General features: G+C 35.7%; 1 protein-coding gene across 2 annotated transcripts; it reads right to left on the bottom strand.

Moving 5' to 3' along the window:
- Positions 1-2025: 2025 nt before the first annotated feature.
- Positions 2026-15370, bottom strand: LOC131030152 (probable fructokinase-5). 2 transcript variants are annotated; one of them, XM_057960851.2, is made up of 7 exons: positions 15193-15370; positions 14163-14383; positions 12774-12986; positions 5044-5241; positions 4743-4880; positions 3085-3201; positions 2026-2631 (listed from the first exon to the last, which is right to left on the bottom strand). In XM_057960851.2, exons 1-7 carry the CDS (start codon positions 15209-15211, stop codon positions 2500-2502), a joined length of 1038 nt encoding a protein of 345 aa, XP_057816834.1. In that variant the 5' UTR covers positions 15212-15370; the 3' UTR covers positions 2026-2499. The 2 variants fall into 2 exon arrangements, with proteins under 2 accessions (XP_057816834.1, XP_057816835.1); XM_057960852.2 differs by having other exon boundaries at positions 14163-14380.
- Positions 15371-15584: the final 214 nt, after the last annotated feature.

Here is a 15584-nt window from a genome sequence, read left to right as displayed (position 1 = left end):
GGGATTCTTTAATATGCCATGAACGCACGTGCTATGACCTAGGTTCACTAAGTGAAGCCCCTGTGTCTATCTCATGACTCTAGATTTGTACTTTTGTGTTTGCTTCCAATTTTGTATCTTTTTTTTAATGTTCAATCTTGTCAATTTCCTATCATTTTACCTTGACATTGCATTTTCATATCAAATTGTATCATATCAAATGACTCTTCAAAAAATAAACAATTAATCAAAGTGTTCAGCTCTCCTTTTAGATTGAAGTTGAACATTATTTGATGCTTTCCCAATTAAGAATTAATGAATGTGGAAATAGTCAATGCATAATATTGAAGGCTCCTATTTCCATCATTATATGTGCAATTTGACCATTGTGATACTTTAAGCACAAATGCATTGGAGGGTTTAAATTTACTAGGAAGAGTTAGAACTGAACCTTTTTTGTTTTGTTTTGATATCTAATTTGCCTATGATTCTACTCAAAGAATTAGGTATCAATTTGATAAATTGCTCCTAGTTCAACATTTCAAAATCATAATGATAATTCTCTCAAGAAAATGTAACTTGTTTCACTCTATAAATTTAAAGATACAAGGGATTGTTCAAATGATTTTTCATTCTTAAAGCATTTGCTCATTGGCAAACATAAGATCTTTCATTCTTAAAGCATTTGCTCATTGGATTAGTTTGAATAAAATAGCATTTGGTTACAATTTCAAACAAAATAACAAAATCAATAACTCAATTTGGATTAGTTTAAATATTTTTTGACCCCATGTCCCCATACAGCTACTTATGTACAATTTCTACTTAAATTTAAGTAGTTGGAATGTTCCCATCTGAATTTTTAATTAGGAGAAAATGATATGTTGGAATCTTTCCCTATCTTATGTACTATTTCTACTTAAATTTAAGGAGTTGGGGTGTTCCCATCTAAATTTTTAATTAGGGGAAAATGAAAAATTGAAATCTCTGCCTTTACTGAAAATAAGCTTTGAAAAAAAAGGGAGAACTACAAATAAGCAGTAGCTTATTGGAAAAAATGACATTAGCTTCACCATATTTTTCTCTTCTTTTGTCTTTAATTTTTATTTCAAATTTTACTTGAAAATAAATATTATAAAAAATCTCATTTAAAAATACCATTTAAGAAGACTACCTGAAAATAAGTACCAAATTTTATTATACGTGTCATCAACTTCAACTACTAGCCAAAATAAGCTAAGCGGCCATTTAAAAATGCCATTTAAGTGGACTACTTAAAAATAGGTACCAAATTTAATTATATCAGCTCAACGTGCTAGCCAAAATAAGTTAAGGAGTGATCTCGAACCTAATTATTTTTTATCATTAAAATTCAATAATCCCAAACTTGATTCCATACCTGAAAGTTAGTGCATATCATAAAAGTATTATAAACTAATTAGATCACCAACAAATGGCTTGAAAAGTAAATCCTTAACTCTTTTAAATGTTGTTTTCTATATTGAATTTCTTCAAAATCAATTGTTATTGCCTATTCATTATAGGTATTTTCTTGCTCTCGTATATTCTTATTTTTTCTTCCTTTGGCATATATTATTTACACTTTACAATACCATGGTAGACATAAAAGAACATTTCTCCTACACTTCTGATAAGGAATAACAAGATTCATGTTGATAAATTATACAGCGTAATATCAACACTTTAGAATGCCATGGTTAGTACAAAGAAACAGTTTTTTCTACATTTCGTACAAGGAATAACGATATTCACGTTGCTAAATTACAACTGCAATATCAACGCCTATTAATATGGCAATAACATACTCCTATTGTTGGATGTGTTGTGATAGATCGCTAATCCAAATTCCAAAATGATATGTTGTCAAATAAGGTGGGACTTACTCCCATCTAGTACCTATTATAGGAAATGTAAAATTGTTCCAAGACATGCATGAAGATCATTATGTTCTTCGTTAAATTTTATGTGCTTGCTTTGGAGAGGAGAAAAACTGAACTCACTACTACACTCTGAAGGTGAATCTGATCCAATGTGGGTTCAAGTCAACAATGCAGTGATAAAATGTTAAATTCACAAAAAGGAGATCACTGGTTCAACCCCAATGTTAAAATATGAATTAAGTCATGAAAAGAGACTTCCCAAATTTATTTGTGGTGACTGTAAATCCTATTCCATGGTGACAAATATGAAGAATATGACTAAAGGTGTCAAAGCACTTATCAATAGTTTCAAACAAAAAAAAACTTAAATGAATATCACAACAGTTTTGAATATAATGTGTTCATCTATCAACGGTCAATTCCACTAAGAGCAACATACTCTTAAGTCTTAACAATAAGACATCCATAATTCACAGACAAAACCTATACTTATTTGTAAAAACACAGACTGTCAAATTCATATTGTCTCTTATATTAAACAAAATAAGGACGAATGCTGCCTAAGAGTATATGTTTATATCTTTACCTGAGAAAAATAAATCTCTTTAAATAGAAACTGTTAAACATGGCTGTTCAAGAGGGCCAGAACAGCAGCTTTATCTGGCAGTGCAGGGATTGCACCCTTTTCTGTTGTTGCTATGGCACCAGCGCCATTGGCAAAAAGCAGTGCATCCCTCAATCTCTTCTCATCCTGTCAATGCAATGGAATTGATTTAGTTAATACATACATGGGATATTTATACATATATTTTATAGAGGATGAAAATTTGAAGGGGATATTTAAGAATAGCATGCCAGATATACCAGGTAAAATATAAGAAAGAATGTAAAAGATAATACTAGGTCAAATATAAGTGAGAATGTAAAAGTAATAATAACACCTTAGACAAGATAGACTTCAAACATATTTTACTAATTGATGCCAGAGAAAATATTCTTGCATTTTGTACAGATTGGTAGTAGATTTCTAATCAAGTTTAGAGGAGTGAAAAAAGAAATTACAATAACATTGAAGAAATTCTTAAAATAGAGAGATAAATAATCCTACCAGCCATATGAAAAGGCACAAAATAGATATGTATTACTCTTCACTTGTAAAAGTCATGAAGCAAATGCACAGTAGAGTTGTGAGGACTAGAGTTACCTCAAGTAATGAGAAATCTTTGACCAGCTCTGTAAGAAATGCCCCAACATATGCATCACCAGCACCGGTTGTATCAACTGTGTTCACTGCAAATCCATTTATTTTCCCCCGAAAGTCCTATATTAAGAAAAAATATCAGAAAAGAGCTAGATCATAAATATTGTAACAAGAAAAGTTAGTAACATCAAGAATAAGGAGGGGAATTTTATATTTCCAAAAAGAAATATGATAAAGATCTGGAATAATTATCGTTTATTCTTCATTGGTGAGATAGAACAAACTGTTTTCTTTTTTATGTCTCTATGAATGCCTACATGTTACTGTTTATCATTAAAAATAGCTGCAACAGCATGAATGCAAAAAAAGAAAAAGAAAAATCACAAAAACATGATATGTTTTCCCGTTCAAGGGTTAAGGGGTTCCATAGCTTGTAGACCTAATTCAAAAAGGAGTGAATGAGATCAAATTGAAGTCTATGTTCCTCTCCCCAAAAGGTTTTATTAGATTGAATTTTGATGGGGCAGCACAAGGCAACCAGAGGCTGGCAGAAGGTCGTTTTGGCGATTTGCAATCCACAAGGAGAGCTGCTATATGGTTGTGCTCTTTTTCTGGGTGTTTGTACTAACAATGAAGTGCAATGGAAAGTCCTAATAGCAGGGTAGGAGCTGCTAAGTGACAAAATTCAAAGCAATTGATGGTGAAAGGGGATTCAAATATTGTAACTAAGGAAACGATCAAGGAAAAAAGGTCCAAGTTAGTAATTGAATAGGTATATAGCGGTGGCTCTAAATCTGAAACAATTCTTTGTCTCTATCAGGTTTGCTCATTATAAAAGGAATTTGAACATTGTGGCAGATAATTTGGCAAATGGAGGAGTGCAACAAGCATCAACTATAGCAATACATCACACTGTGAATACTTAGCCAAATTTAGAATAAAAATCATTCATTTAAATCTCCCTAGGTATTCGAAGGGGTTTTTTTTAACTCAGTAATGTATTTCTATAGGTTCTTTTTTGGGGGATGGAGCAGAATTCAGGCTTTTTATATCTGCGTTCATGTGTGATGTAATGATGGTTAGAGACAAGTATGATTAACGTAATTCTTTTAAGGTAGAGATGAAGGGTGATGCTGGCATGATAAGGCTTAAAAGTTAATGGTAGAACAATTATGGTAGAGATTTACTGAAGTTAATTTTTTGGTTTAACTCATGGGAACAATCTCAAAGCATGTCTAGCTCATTTAGTTTCATGCCATTTTGGTTACATATGTGAATGTACGTGTACAACTGCGGGGTATTTGAAGATAACACATTTGCACCAGGGCAATGCTCAGGTAGAATAGATTATGATTGGACAGGTCCAGCATTGTGGCAAAGAGCAGGTACAGGTTTGCACCTCTTTTTATTACTAAATTTTGTTTTCAGGTCTTCATCTTGTGTTGGTCTTTCCCATTTTGTGAGCGATCTAGAGTTCAATTAGCTGGTTGCCATGTTAGTGTTGTTTGGATATACGAAAGCTTTTGATAGTTGGGAGTAGCTTTTGGTAGCTGCTATCTTGTTAGTATTTCATTTGAAGTATGGAAATTGGGCGAGAACACCTATAGAACCCACTAGTCTATCTGAAAAAGCCAAAGCATGATGTTATTAAAGGTACTAACCTTGGTGTAGTATCTGCAACCTTTTTCCCCCTCAGTTACAAGCAGTAATTTTACTCCTGGACGCAATAGGGTCTCGATTACTTCATCTTTTTGGTAGTCTCCCCCATCTGTAAGGAATGCTACTTCATCATCACTGACCTGTGGAGACAAAAGTTTAATATTAAATGTGCAAAAAAGGCAGAGGCAGAAAAAAGGAGAAAATTTTCAATCTGAAAGAACAAATAGCTGTAGCATTTCCTTTTTAATGTATCAAATCAATTTGTTTATTGAGAAGCCCTAGACAACATTAAAGAACTATTACCTTAATCACATCAGCCTCATCCCAAATACTGAAGATGGCTTCCCGAGCATCTGCAGCAGATGGCCATAATGGCAATCTCACATTGGGATCATATGATAATAGTGCACCAGCTTCTTTTGCCATTTTCATGGCTGCAAGATGAGCTGTTCTGCATGGCTCTGTGATCAAACTTATTGATCCATAATGAAAAATCCTAGCCTACATCCAAAACCAATCTGTGTAAGGAGAACAGTTTATAAGTGACAATTAATTACCTAGAGGCTTCCATTAACAGAAAAAGAATTTCAAACAGCTCCAATTTTGATATTCGGAGTGAATAAAACAGGCACTAAGACGACAACAATGTTATCACCTTTTCAATAAAGTGCTATAAAAAAAAAAACTGTAGAAAATATCTAGTTATCGCAAGTAATCACATAGCTTTTGAAGGGTCAGTGATCTGATCTGAATTGCATCACCGTTTTTCAAAAAGATTTGGACACATTCTAGAAATAGATATAGAAATTTAATTCACATTTTATCTGCAAACATGAAATTTAACCCTGTTTTGGCATGAAATTAACAAGCAACACATAACAAAAATTTCAGGAATTTTTTTTTTTTTTTGGTCGATAAGAGACAGAGCCACGAAATTATATTGATTTTTATGAAAAATTTACAGAAAACCAAAATTTCTACAGTTTTGCTGCAGTAAACATCAGAGAGCTAGGGCATAGAGACCCTGAAAGACTATATCTGTTCTTGAGCATGTACAGACGATTAAAGCCTTAGAAAATAAAAGACTAACAACATTCGAAGCCCTGAGTCTAACTCGACTCAAAACAGGCTTAATCTGCTAAAAATAAATCATTTGTCCTTTGCTGATAAGACTAAATTTTTTAACCAAACATTTCGAGGAGTGAGAGGAGGCATTGGAGGAGCAGATTGGCTTCTTGCACGTCCACGTCCATGACCCCTTCTTGGAGAATATTTTTACTTAAAGATTAAAGCCACGAGGATTGTTGTTATCCTCCCACTAGCGAGAGAAATACCTTCTGCTGCAGATTTTGAGAGCTCGTCTGCTTCTATATTAGACTCTCTATAGACATGTTTTGAAACAAAATTCTCTAACTTGGTCAAATTGATTGCATTAATTGCTATCGTTGAATCTCCCTCAACTATAAGATTTTTGATCCCATGTTTGTGACAGTCTATTGCCTAGGGTTGGCATGGCCATCTTGCCAACTACTGTCCCTTTGTGATCCCTTATCACATATCCTATGCCAAAGGCACCTAGATTTCCTTTTGAGGCTCCATCAAATTTTAACTTGAGCCAACCCTATTTTGGAGGAGACCATTTAGCATCCGCTCTTGCACTAGTTTTTTCCCCAAGGTAGGAGGAATCTTGATTCCATTCCAATTGCATCTGATACTGTCATCCCAGGATGAGAACACTTTGTTGGAATCTTTGAGAAGACTAATTTGCAGTTTATTGTCTCAACAATAGATGTTTCAATTGAGGATAAGACCGATTCAAATCTTCTTGTTTTGTCATCAAAAAGTCTTCTATTCCTCTCTTTCCAGATTTCCCATAAGGCAGGAAGGAGAGATTTCCAAAATCTGGCTTAAGGTGCTTTCCTTGGATGGTAGAGGCCAGCATTGAAAAAGTGAGACTATGTCATTAGGGAGAGCTGTTATCCAGCCGAGTTTTGCACATAGCCATCGCCAACATTTTGAGGCTAATGGGCAATTTAGAAGGTGATCAATGTTTCTGCTTGAGATTTACACAAGATGCATCAAGAGGGTCCTTCATAGTCCATCTTGGTGAATCTTTCTACGGTGAGGATGTTCTTTTTGAATGCCAGCCATGCAAAAATACCTGCCTTTGGGATGATCTTACTGTTCCAAAAGAGTTTTTGAGGAATTATTTGATCCTCTTGTTCTCCATAGTTTGCTAGAACCTTGTAACCATCTTTAGCATTATATTGGCCTGTTTTGGAAGAGGCCCATACTAGAGAATCCTTTCCTATTCTGGGATTTAGACTTCTAGCTTTGATAAGGTCCGATAACTGACTTATTTCATTGATAGAAATAGGTAAACCCTCCATTTGCTTCCATCTCCAGCCTTGTATGCTGTTATCCCTGTCAATTGCCATATAATCACTAACCCGGGTTCCCTAGTGATGTTGCAGCCATTGTTTAGCTATTGGTATGTTTAGAATATTGTCAATGCTTGGGTATCCTCCCCATGAGTCTTCCCAAAAGAGGCTAGAGGATCCATCGTAGACATCCCAAGATATGGAGTTTGCAATTAGGTTTTTGCATTTGACAATGAAATTCTAGATCCTGGATCCCTTTGGGTGGGAAATTGATCGCAGGAGGTTTTGAGATTTTCCATCTGCAAGGTATTTTGTAGCTATCATCCTAACCCACCTTGCTTTGGGATCTTTAAGGATCTTCCATACTAATTTTGCTCCCAAGGCCTTGTTCTGTAATTGTAGATTTCTGATTCCTAAACCTCCTAGGGACTTAGGTTTGATGATTTTGTCCCAGGCAATTAGAGCTATTTTCTGCTTTTCTTCAGTGTTTTGCCAGAAGAAGTTTCCTATCTTTTTAATGATAAAGGAATTTACACTAGTGGAGAGAGAAAGATAGGATAAAAGGTAGATGGGAAAAGCAAAGATGACTGCTTGGAGCATAACCAATCTACCTGCCCATGAAAGCCACTTCCCTTTCCAGGTGTTGATATTCTGATCCATCTTTATTTTAAGGGGGTCCCATAGCTTTGAACTTCTCAATCCTCTGTCAATTTGAATGCCCAGGTAAATACAAGGAAGATTGCCTATTTTGCAGTTAAAGGTTCTTTGGATCTTTTTCTCTAAGGGGGTTGGGGTGGAGAAAAAGAAAATTTCTGACTTTTCTTTGTTGACTGTCTGACCTGAGGCTTTCCCATAAGCATCCAGAAGCATTTGTAGTTGAGTTGCTTCCTTGATCTTAGTTGAGCCAAGAAGAAGGTTGTCATCTGTAAATTGTTGATGTGTGGCTCTTAGCTGAGTCAAGAAGAAGGTTGTCATCTGCAAATTGTTGATGTGTGGCTCTTAGCTGAGTCAAGAAGAAGGTTGTCATCTGCAAATTGTTGATGTGTGGCTACAAAATTGTTAGTGATTTTCACTCCATCCAAAAGATTGCTAGATTGTTTTGACTTGATGGCCTTCCCTAAAGTTTCAGCCATAATAATGTAAAGAAAATGATAGATTGGATCTCCTTGCCAAATACCCTTCAAAGAAGAGAAAAAACCTTCTAGCTTCCCATTAACTAAGATTGAAAACTTAGGTGTGGAGATGCATTCAAAGATCCAATTAATCCATTTTTAATTGAAACCAAAAGGCTGTAGAATTTTGCATAAAAACCGCCAATCCACATTATCATAAACTTTTGAGATATCCAGTTTAACAATCATACCTGGTCTCTTCGTGTTTTGGAGAGTGTGGATAGCTTCTTGAGCAACAATGACACCATCTAGAATTGAGCGGTCGGGGACAAATCCCGTCTGTTCTTAAGATATAATGTAGGGCATGAGGGGTTTCGTTATGTTTGTCATAACCTTAGACAATTTTATAAACTATGTTGCAGAGCGAAATAGGCCTAAAGTCCTCTAATCTGGAAGCTCTCCTTTTTTGGGGATTAGGGCTACAAAAGTATTGTTGATTTCTTTAAGCAAATTACCTAATCTTCTTGCCGATTCCAAAGCATCTACTAAATCTTGTCCAAAAATTTGCCAGCACTTCTTGAAGAAATCTATTGGGAAGCCATTTGGACCAGGGGTCTTGCCGGAAGGGAATTGATTCAGTGCTAGAGTTACTTCTTCCAATGAGAAGCTCTCATTGAGCTTCTTATTTTGTTCATCTAAGATGATCTTTGGGATCAGGGGCAAAAGATTTTCCTGCTCATTTAGTTGTGAGCCATCTTCATTGTTGAGTAGCTTTGAGAAGAATGAGACTATTTCTCTTTTAATCTCTTTCGGGTCTACTAAAGATTGGTTCTGATTCAGATCCAGTTTGGTGATCCTGTTAATGCTTCTACGAATCCTTGTCACATTATGAAAGAACTTGGTATTTTTGTCACCCATCTGAAGCCAATTTTCTCTAAATTTCTGCTTCCAAAATATTTCTTCTTTTGAAAGGATATCCTCAAATTCCATTAGTAGGCCCTTTTCTAAATCAAAGGTGTCTTGATTCATACCTTCAGAGATGATTTTTGCATTTAATTCAGCAAGTTTGTCCTCTAAGGATTTTTTGCTAAGGAATATGTTCTTAAAGTGTTGTAAGTTCCACTACAACAATTTGTGCTTGACATACTTTAGCTTGGAAATGAAGCATTGTACCTTCATTCCACTAGGCTTCAATCAAAGTTAGGAAGTTTGGATCTTTGATCCACATATTCTCAAATCTGAAAGGAGATTTTGAATTATCTGAGTCCCCCTGAAGGGATAGTAGGATGGGAAAATGGTCAGAACCTGAGCAGGCTAGGACTGAGCATTCTAAAGAAAAGGGGAAGGAGTAGAAATCCCCCAGCCAAAAGAATCTATCAATTTTCTCTGAGATATTGCTAAATCCTTTTCTCCTATTTGTCCAAGTAAAGGAGCTATCTCCCGATTCAATGTCTATAAGTGCATTCCTATCAATCCAATCATTAAAGTCCTACTAAGAATGACCAAGTCTGACAATGCCTCCCCTTTTATCTCTAGAATTCTTGATAGCATTGAAGTCTCCTCCTATGATGAGGTGATGATACAAGAGTTGAGAAATAACCCCATCAAGGGTCAGCCAAAGGTGTCGCCTAGCAAGAGGAGATGTTGGTCCATATACATTGATGATTAGAAAGGATGTATTGGTTTGCAGGTGTGTGATTTTTGCTAATAGCCAATTTCTGTTAGAAGTGACTCCTTCAACTTGGACTTGAGAAGGCTTCTAGATTATCATTAGACCCCCCGAGGCACCTTCTGAAGCCACTAATGTTTGTAGAGAAGCTTGAAAGAGTGAACTAGTTCCCAAACCAGAGATATTGCTTGCTAACAATCTAGTTTTGATTCCTAGAGTAGGGTGACATCTGCACTGACCAAGAGAATCCTTTTCCTAATCACCCTCTACTTGTTAGGAGCATTGAGGCCCCTAACATTCCAAGAAAGGATTTTCATTGTTGTTTAGGAAGGGGGATTCCCTTCCCTACTTTCCAAAGGTTTGTGATTTTGGATTGACTCTCAGCTTCATTTCTAAACGAGGAAGCAACAGAGTAGGAGAATCCAGAAGAGGATTAGGTAATTCTGAGGAGAGATTTAAGCATTGTTTGGGGGACAGAGGATCAGGCAACGAGGATGCAGAAAGAGAAGAGTGCTCCTTCAGAAGACCACTTTTAGGGGGGGGCAAAGGGCTTAATGAAAGACTCCTCATAGTTTTGTTGCCATGCACCTTGACAATCAGAGAAAGAATGAGAGGAGGGATAGATGGGGAAATTTGAGAAGCAGAGGGAGAGGCAAGCCTCGCATGAAGCAGGGGGATAGTATTCTATCTCAAAGCACTAGGAGACAGAGGAGATCTTGAAGCTTGCTTATTACAGATGGCATCCATCGTAGGTGTATTGTTTGAAGAACCTGCTAGCTCTGATCATGCTCGAGGACCTTGTCTCCACTATTGGATTCTATTTCTTTGGACTGATGGGGTTTTTCCTTGTTGTCATGAGTGAGAATCTGTTTTTGATGAATAGAAAGAGAACCTTTGGCACCTTTCATGGAGCTGCTAAGAATTATTTGGTTTCTGAGGATGCATCTGACAAGAATTTCCTCTCCCAGTCTCTTTACTTTATGCTTCCATCTGCCAACCTCTGAGACTATTTCTAGCTCACTATAAAAGCCTAGCTTTAAATCTATTTCCACAAATATTAGCCACATCTCCTTTAAGACCATTCAGAAAGTCTTCCTCAATGCCAACTAGGGAAGCTAGGGCATCTCCTATCTTTAAGAGTGCTTCTGGGCACCAAAACTGAGAAGGTAGGCCTACTAAAGAGAGCCACACCGGGGTTTTATGGAATCTGTGATTAGCAGGATCGAAGCCCAATTTCCAATCCAGGAAGTGAAAGGTCGAACCATGGAAGAAAAGGGGACTTCCATGGATAATAGAGCCTTTCAGGGTTGAGTCAACACACTCTATGAAGAAAAACTCATTCTGCAAGGGCCAGATAGAGATCATTCCTGGAAACGAGGATGTCCACCACGACAGGCACACCATTGAGCGAAGAGAGCATTTTCCTGGTAGCATCCAATCGTTGGGTTTATGAAAGCCGAGGGAAGGACAAAAAGCTTACTCCCCATCCCTTTACTTTCCCATTTTTGCAGCTTTGGATCAAATTGTGGTGTTTGCCAAGGAGGGGAGATCTCCTTTCCAGCAAAATCCCCACCCTTTCTATGGTTAGTCGGCCCTCTCTGAGTGTTGACATAAGAGCGGGGTCGCCAAGATAGTTCTTGTTCATATGGGAGTGAGATCTCTTTGGTCCTAACAAGCTTGTTATTTCTGGTCTGAAGAGGAATGCTATTTGGACCAGTGGCCACTTTACTTGCCCAGGAATCCAAGATTCTGGAAAACCAGTGGCCTAGAAGGCATGGAGTTCCCAACATTCCAAGGCACCTCATTGGTCTGTCGTTTTAAGCTAAACCTCCCTTGTTTGTTGAAGCCTCTGACTTTTCTATTAGACCAATGAAGATGCCATGGACGCTGAACAAAGCTCCCCATTTTCTAAGGGCTTATGAATTTTATTACCTTGCTGGTAATTTTTATTAATATAGTTAATGTTATATTTTTTCCTTTTTGGTGTTCTTTCAGACTAGACAGAAGATGCAGAAGGGGTTTCAGTTTTGATTGAGATGTTTGCTGATAACAGCATATAAGAATTGATTTACAAAGATATAATTTCTGAAACCGCAGGAAAAATGAATGAAATACATAGCAGAAAATTCCAGATCTGAGTACTGATCATAATAACTCTGTTTCCTTCGAACTATCAACTACCCATAACATTAAAAATCCCATACTGTCTAAAACCAAGGTACCCAGAAAATGTTATTGATTTATACCAACTGCTGTAGCAGAAAATGGCTCTCCAAACCCTCCTCCTTTCATCCCGTTCCTGTGTTAACTCCAATTCTTTATGTTATGTGTGTTTTGTTGATGACTGTTCAATATTTTTAAAATTTCAGGATTTTTAATATCTCAATTTTCTGCCAATTAATTGAAAAATGTTTATAGTTTTCCCAGTGAAAGACTTTCTATACTGTATCATTTTATAAATGAGGCAAACCAGTTCAGTCTTACTAATTTATAAACAAGAGACAAAGACAGAACTATTCAAACCCCAGTTTGCCATATGAATCAAAGAGAAAAAAAACAATAATTTTGCCCTTTAGCAGTTTGAATAGAGTTCGAACCTAATTACATTATTTGAGGGTTTTGATTCATGTTTGTCAAAGGAATAACAAAATGCTCTTCATTAATGATATAAAATTTGGGCATTGAATTCTGTTCGACAATCTTCAGAATGTAATGATGAATATAATCTGATTCAGAGTTCCAAGAATTTTTTTTCAATTTGGTGTGAACAATTCCTATCTTGCTTTACCCCATCCTGATTATTTAAAAAATAATAATAATAAAATGGGCATCAACAAATTAGACTTAAGATGATTCTCCCTAAGCACATACCTGTTGGATCAGATCTTTATCAAGCTCAGCCTCTGTCAAGAGCATGTCAGCACTGGGATTACGATAGAACATGAACTCGCGTTCTCCATCACTACGCAATGTTACAAATGCAAGCGCCGTTCTAGCATGGCTATCAAACAGAAAACCCTTGTCATTTACCCCATTTTCCTTTAAAATGTCCGCCAACATATGGCCAAATTCATCATCGCCAACCTGCCACAATTGAAATTAGTTTAATTGTATCGCTCGCTACCATTAAAAAAAAAAAAAAAGAGACACTGTAGCAAAATACGGCCAAATTCATCATCGCCAACCTGCCACAATTGAAATTAGTTTAATTGTATTGCTCGCTACCATAAAAAAAAACAAGAGACACTGTAGCAAAATACGTCTGTCCTATTTCGAATAGATGAAAGTGGAGATTACAGGCATCGAGGAGGATTGCCTTTTAAATACTAAAAACAAAGTAAATTTTCTATAGCATGACAAATGAATGGCAGATAAGAAAGAGAAATAAAGAATGTTAAAATGAAGATGAAGATGAAAATGTTAGAAAATCATAGTATTAGCAGTAGAAGTAGAGCAAAATAAATTTAAAAATTACTTAAGCATAGTTATAAAAGATAAATCGCAAGTTTTTTGAATTAAGATATAATATCGAATTAAGATATAACATTATGAAAAGAGGCTCTCCAAACCATATCAGGGCTAAAACTTTTTAGCAGTATTCTAAAAACAGACAGGTCTGTAGATTTATAGCAATGATCAAAATTTATAGTTAAAAGTTAATGATTTTTAGAAAGTGAGTGATTTGCAATAATTAATTTTAATAAAAATAGCTGGATTTTTTTTTAGTAATAGGTAATGTTAGAATTAGTGGATGAATGACATGCAATAAATATAAATTTTTGAAGTTAAGAGAAATGAATCAATAGTTGTGGTAATTTTTGATATTTTTTATTGAATTAGACTAGCACTTGTTATTTTGAAGTTGTTAGTGTTGATCATAATCACTCTTAATTGAATGAAATGTACTCCTTAGATCCAAAAGGCAGCAAATCATGCAATGCATATTGATACACCAATAAAAAATGATTTAATATGCAATATACAACTACTGCTTTTTATTTTTTTGGGTGCATATTGATGTGACATTATAGTTGACAATGTGAATCTAAAGCCTTAATTATAGGTAGGGGCCTTGCCTAGTAAACTGATGCGGAAAATTAGAGTGATTTGAAATTGCTTCATATATAAATTTTAAAGGGATGAAGTTAAGAGTGCTGAACTAAATCCTTGTTTTTAATAGATGAAATTTTTTGATCCACCCTCAAGACCACAAAAGTAAAACTCCTATTTTCAGGAATAATTCTCATATTGGTACAATACCTTCCCAATGAATGCTGCATGACCTCCAAGCCTAGCTATCCCTACAGCAACATTTGCTGGTGCACCTCCTGGGGCCTTCTTAAAGGCTGGTGCCACAGCCAAGGAAACACCAGAGACTGTTGGAACAAAATCAATGAGCATCTCCCCAAAGCTAACTATCAAATCAGAATTCTCAACAGGATTGCTGCCATTGTTCAGATCTAGAGCTGTCTTCAAATCTGCTAAAGACATGATATAGCACATAAAGAGTCAGATTCAATGCAAAACCATAACCAGTTTAGAAGAAGATGATCAACTCTAAAATATAATCAAATACCATGATAATACAGAAAGATGGCAAACAATAATCTAGTTCAAATTGGTACAATCCTAAAAAAGCGATACAATAGACCAAGCAAGGAACAAATGAATTCAAAAGAATGGTCCCCAAATGACCCAAAAAAAAAACATAGAAGAAAAAACATACAAAACAAAACAGAACAATGTGAATGAAAAGTACAGCAAATCCAATAGCAAATACCTCCAGAATCCAAATATAAGTATCTAGAACTAATGAACAGAGGATCCTAACAGGAGGGAGTAAACCCTATATAATTGACAAAGGGACAAACATATACTATTCAACCCAGTGAATGTAATCTCCAATACAGCAAGAAATGTGGCAGACACATATTGATGCTGAAAACCTAGTCACTGATATTTTTCCCTTTTCTCAGGCATTGGCATCCTTCAAATTCTTCAAAAGCACAACATGAAAATGTTATATCCTACATTTTGGCTTGACCCATATTCATTATTTAATTATCATCTGTACAAAACTGATCCATACCTGTGGCCTGTAACTTACCCAAATTTTACCCCAAAATAGAAATCAAATCAGATCATGAAAACAATTATATCACCAACCAAAACATAAGATCCATGCAACTCACTCCAATTTTATTACCAATACAGAAAAACACAATGAAAGGCAATGTAGAATGAAATCAATTGAAAAACATAAAAAAAAGTGCAGGAAATCTTATCTTACAATTTTCCAGAGCTGCCATTCTAAAAGTCTCAGCAATAAACTCTAAATAGATCTTACAAAAACCTTCTTCCCTTCTCAGCAATAAACTCTATACAGATCTAAAACAAAACTTCTTCCCTTCTCAGAGACTTATCCAATAAATAAACTCTATAATCTCGAAAATCTTCTCAATACTGCACTTATACAAAAGCACCGATAAGTATTGAACTTAAATACAAAATTATCCGGTGCAACTGCTGGTTAACTAACCAATCTTACTGTTATGATGAAAAAATCAAGGTCATCGTTATGTTAATCCAGCACGTTTCCATGCATGGCCACCCCTAAAAAGCGGGGAATTTTCTAACAGTGTCTTAAAAATCCAAAGTGAAAATTCTTACAAACCTAAATAT

The sequence above is a fragment of the Cryptomeria japonica genome, chromosome 9 (genome assembly GCF_030272615.1).
Source record: "Cryptomeria japonica chromosome 9, Sugi_1.0, whole genome shotgun sequence".
In the NCBI taxonomy this organism is placed as follows: Eukaryota; Viridiplantae; Streptophyta; class Pinopsida; order Cupressales; family Cupressaceae; genus Cryptomeria; species Cryptomeria japonica.
The sequence above is the reverse complement of the archived record's forward strand: the minus strand, read 5'-3'. Positions and strand labels throughout refer to the sequence as shown.

Bases quoted from the DNA above. Each gene is read 5' to 3' on its own strand.
- LOC131030152 (XM_057960851.2), bottom strand. The intron at 3,202-4,742 runs GTTAGTACCTTT...TTCTTAATATAG, and splicing joins GTTGCAGATACTACACCAAG to GACTTTCGGGGGAAAATAAA. The intron at 2,632-3,084 runs GTAACTCTAGTC...TTGCATTGACAG, and splicing joins AAGATTTCTCATTACTTGAG to GATGAGAAGAGATTGAGGGA.